Source organism: Chrysochloris asiatica, unplaced genomic scaffold (assembly GCF_000296735.1).
Source record: "Chrysochloris asiatica unplaced genomic scaffold, ChrAsi1.0 scaffold00374, whole genome shotgun sequence".
NCBI classification, from domain to species: Eukaryota; Metazoa; Chordata; class Mammalia; order Afrosoricida; family Chrysochloridae; genus Chrysochloris; species Chrysochloris asiatica.
This window is the reverse complement of record NW_006408892.1, coordinates 2,045,271-2,050,000: the sequence shown is the minus strand read 5'-3', so window position 1 is coordinate 2,050,000 and position 4,730 is coordinate 2,045,271. Positions and strand designations below refer to the sequence as shown.

At 50.3% G+C, this 4,730-nt stretch overlaps 1 protein-coding gene across 1 annotated transcript in view; it reads left to right on the top strand.

Moving 5' to 3' along the window:
• TMEM161A (transmembrane protein 161A) overlaps nt 1–3,615 on the top strand; it is a 16,915-nt gene extending 13,300 nt beyond the window's left edge. Inside the window, exons 7-12 of the mRNA XM_006876347.1 lie at nt 2,181–2,241; nt 2,355–2,498; nt 2,592–2,705; nt 2,812–2,986; nt 3,137–3,233; nt 3,362–3,615. Of these exons, the coding sequence (XP_006876409.1) occupies nt 2,181–2,241; nt 2,355–2,498; nt 2,592–2,705; nt 2,812–2,986; nt 3,137–3,233; nt 3,362–3,615 (845 nt within the window). The remainder of the gene's footprint in view (nt 1–2,180; nt 2,242–2,354; nt 2,499–2,591; nt 2,706–2,811; nt 2,987–3,136; nt 3,234–3,361) is intronic.
• Nucleotides 3,616–4,730: the final 1,115 nt, after the last annotated feature.

Sequence of the window (4,730 nt, the reverse complement as noted above, 5' to 3'; positions counted from 1 at the left end):
TCTTTTTTTCCTCTTCTTTCTTCTTCTGGTTGAGCTCTGATCATCCAGTCATTGAAGCCAGGTCAAGTGGGTATTATCTGCAAGTGTGGGTGTTCTTGTGGATGCTTACACTTTTCTGGGACTCTTAAGAGCCAATATTGGAACACTATCAGGAAAAATGTTCAACAATCAACAGTGCTCATTACAGAGATGCTCACAGAAGAGCTGAAGCTCCACTTTGGATTCAAAACAGAGGACTGCTATCCAAGTGCGTTGTGATCTTGCTTGACAGTGCACCTCCACACAACTCTGGTGACACTATTCAGAGTTTTCATTTTGTTTGAAAGCAGCCTTTTGAGAATGAAGATTCACTTCTGATGAAATGAGACAGCGGTGTGTTTGTGGCTGGCAGCTCAGCTGAAAACATTTTTAAATAAGGGCATATGAATGCTTGTTGATAGATGGACAAAGTGTATTGAAAAGCAAGGCATTTATATTGAAAAATGATGTATTTGTCTTATCTAAAAGTTGACTGAAATAAGTTCTACAGCCAGTGTAGATAATTTTTGACTCACCCTCATATTTCTAGACTAACTGCTCTGTGTTTAGGAAGATAGAGTTATTTGAAATTGGTAAGACTTGTCTTTTGACCTAATATGTGATGATAAAGTTTTGTGAATAATTCAGTGTTCTGAAGAGCATCTATTTACTGATTGGTATGGAGTTTGATAGATCCAGTAAATTCAACTCTCCACCCTTTCTTTTTGTCTCATTGTGGGGGTAATCTCCCAGTGGGATAGTAGGGCTCTCAACATCTACAGCTAGTTCTACCAGAGCTTTTTAATATATATTTGAGGCTATTTTACAAAGTATTTACAAATGTAGATTTGCCTTATTTTCATGGTGAATCCTTTCGATCATTACATGTTGCCCTTGTCTGTCCTACTAATGATGCTTTTGTCTTAAGTCTTTATTGTCCATTATTAGCATAGTCTTTCCAGCTTTCTTCTGATTAGTATTTGCTGTATTCTTTTTAACATCCTTTTCTTTCAACCTCCCGGGAGCCATACATAGAAGTGTCTCCTTTAAACAACATACAGCTGTATATTTTCAGTTGTGTCTGATAATCTTCATCGTTCAATTTAAAAGTTTAGTCTGTTCACATTTATTGTGATTACTAACAGGTTGGCTTTATTTCTACCATCTTTGTGCTTCCTGTTTACTCCTTTTCTGTTTTGTGGTTGGCTTTGGCTGGCATCCTAATTGTTGCTCTTTTATAGGTGATCTGTCTTAATTCCCTGGCCCCTTTACGATGTCTTGTGTTTGGTGTTCTACGGTGCCACTGCAGTGTGTGTAGGTATGAGTTTATTTGTCTTTATTCAGTTTGCTATTCTGTGTGTTACCCATTCTATAAACCTCTCAACCATTATCTTCCAATAACTCTCCCTTTTCATTCTCTCTCCTGTTCCTCTGGGACTTAGCAATTTGGCTTATGCTGGACTTTCTCATAGCCTCCTATTCTTATTTTCCACATTCTTAATATATTTGAGCTAGAATCTAAGTGAATCCTTCAGATCTGTCTTCAGGGTCATCGATTCCTGCTTTGACTCTTTGTAATCTCCTAAACTACTTATTTCAGTGATCATATTTTTTCATTTATAAGAGCTTTATTTGGTTCCTTCTCGTATCTGCTGTTACTTCAGGGAGTCTCATGTTGCTTATTCTATTGTTACAGCTTTTATTTTTTAATCATTTCACACATAATTGATAACATCAAAAATTTAAAATCCTTGGAGGACTTCTCTTTTTATTTTTCTCTGTCTGCAACTTCCATTACCTTGTATATTTGATCTTTGGTTGTAAGCTCATATTTATTTGCTTTTAACCTGTGGGAAATGGGGGGACAAACTAGAGGATACTTCCTTCCATGGAGAAGTGGTGCTCACTTGCTGGGAGCCCCTCATGCTTTCAGTCTCCTGGAGCAATCTGGGAGCATCAGGCTCATTTGCCCCAACTCCGTGTCCCCCAGCCACTGTCAAGTTCCTTGACCTGCAGCATTCCCCTGTTCTTGGGTCCCGATTGATTGGATCCTGAGGAGGTCCTTGTGCCTGGCTGCCACCGACATGTTTCCACTTGAGGCGGGAATGGACGTCAGAGGCCCTGGAGACCCACTCCACACCACTTTCTCCTTGTCTCCCCAGGCCTGGTCAGCATGACCCAGAACTTGGAGCCACTTCTAAAGAAACAGAACTGGGACTGGGCGTAAGTCTGGAGGATGAGGGTGGGTGACTGGGATCCTCCCAGGACTACGCAGTACTGGGTGGGGAGAGGGTGCTGGTGGGCTGTGGGTCCCTCTTACTCTACTGTTTCTCTAGGGTTCCTCTGGTCAAGCTGACTGTCCGGGTGGGGCTGGCGGTCGTTGGCGCTGTGCTTGGTGCCTTCCTCACTTTCCCAGGCTTGCGGCTGGCCCAGACGCACCGTGATGCGCTGATAATGGCAGAAGACAGGCCCGGGCTGCAGTAATGTGACGGGGAGGCAGCGGTGGCATTGAGGGGCGTGTGTGGGGGTTCCTGGGCTTCACTTGTCTATCCCTCACCTGTCCACTCCCACAGGCTCCTCCTGCATGCCAGCTTCCTGTCACCCCTGTTTGTGCTGTGGCTTTGGACCAGGCCCATCGCCCGGGACTTCCTGCAGCAGGCGCCCATTGGGGGTTCATCCATCTCCTTGTGCGTGCAGGATGATGGGGTGGAGAGAGACATATCTGTGGCTCAGGGAGGGAATCTGCTCTGGGGGTCTAGCCTCGCCAGCCCCCCACCCTCCCTCCCTACACAGGCTGTCAGACTCAGCCTTTGACTCGGCACGCCTCTGGGTGCTGGTGGTGCTGTGCCTGCTGCGCCTGGCGGTGACACGGCCCCACCTGCAGGCCTACCTGGGCCTTGCCAAAGTGCGTGTGGAGCAGCTTCGGCGGGAGGCCGGCCGCATCGAGGCCCGTGAGATCCAGCGACGGGTATGGTACCAGCAGGGGGAAACTGAGGCTGGTGGGGAAACTGAGGTCAGCTGAGAGGAGGTCCAGTGGCGGGTACAGCAGTGGTGTGTGGGTGGGGTTCCTGGTCTCTGGGTACAGTGTTGGCCTGAGCTCCCGCCCTTCTGCCCCCAGGTAGTCAGGGTGTACTGCTACGTGACGGTGGTCAGCCTACAGTATCTGACGCCCCTCATCCTCACCCTCAACTGCACACTGCTGCTCAAGTCGCTGGGTAAGGGGGCAGTGGGGGTCTAGGAAGCCATCGCTGGGTGAGGGGCACAGAGAGGCCAGTCTAGGGTAGAAGTGTGGGTTCTGGGCGTCTGGCCCCTCCTGAGCCTTCCCTACTTTCCCCTCTCACAGGTGGCTACTCCTGGGGCCTGGGTCTGGCTCCCCCACAACCCCTAACCCCATCCTCAGAAGATGCTGCCCCTGCTGGCCCCGAGGGGGATTCGGCCCAAGAGACAGCGGCCCAGCTCGTGGGGGCACTGGGCAGCCTGTTCACGCCCCTGTTCTGCCGCGGGGTCCTCTCCTTCCTGCTTTGGTGGACAGCTGCCTGCCAGCTGCTCTCTAGTCTCTTTGGCCTCTATTTTCACCAACACCTGGGGGGCTCTTAGCCATTCGACCTGGACCTTAGGGTCCTGTCCTGCACCCCACACCACAGTGCCTGAGCCAGGAAACTCAGAGCCATCTTCCAGCCAACAACTTCTGTTCTTCTAGTGTGTGTCTCACAGGCGGCAGTACAGGGACTGAACTCTGGACAAATAAAGGGTCAGACTGCTCCCTAAGAATGAGGTCTGAGTGGGCTTCAGTGGAGTGGGAGGGGTCTTCCTGCACTCCCTTGTCGTTCGGGCCACTTGAGTGTGGGGTGGGCTGAGGGTGGGGATGGTGAAAGCCAGGGCGGAAGTGTCACAGGGAGAAACAGAGGGGTGAAGAGGAGAAGATAACGGAAGGAGAATGGGAAGGCTCACTTTGGCAGGAGCAGGAGAGGTGGGGAGAGTGAGTGGGTGAAAAGGCCACGCAGGCAGGTGGGTGGGCGAGGGAAGTGGGCTGACATGGAAGTGAAGGGGAAGTCCGCTGAGGGCCTGGCCGGCTTTACCCTGAGTTCACGTAAAAGTCACAGCAAACTGTGTGAGGCAGGGGATGTGAGGGCCACTGCATGGGCAGGGGGTATATTGTGTGAGCTCATGCATCTGTCCAGAGACACGGACTGGGTGAAACACCAGGCCATCTTCATGCCTGTGACACCGTTGCTCTGCACGCCCAGCCCCGCCCTGGCTTTGCGCTTCACCAAGACACTCCTGTTGGATGCTTCACCTGCTCCAGGTGTGCGTGCTGTGGAGAAGCAGCCTCCCTTGCCACTCATAGCCTAGGGCCTTTAATGGAACTAAGACCACAAGAAAGCACTGTGTCATGCAGAGAAGGGGCCCAACCAGAGGCCTGCTGGACATGGAGACTGGAGCCGGGAGGCGTTCCCCATCAACCGCCAGTTTAGTGACTGGGCACACATCCCTGTACTCAGGTATGGGCAGATAGCCAGGGGTCAGAAGAAAACAGACCCAAATGGAAATATGGGGAAACTGACCATTGAGGGTGAAGAAAACTTAACAGACAAACCATCCAGGATACTACTATGTTGTTGTTAAAGTGCCATGGAGTTGGTTCTGACCCCATAGCGACCCTGTATAGGGTTTCCGAGGAGTGGCTGGTGAGCTTGAACTGCTGACCTTGC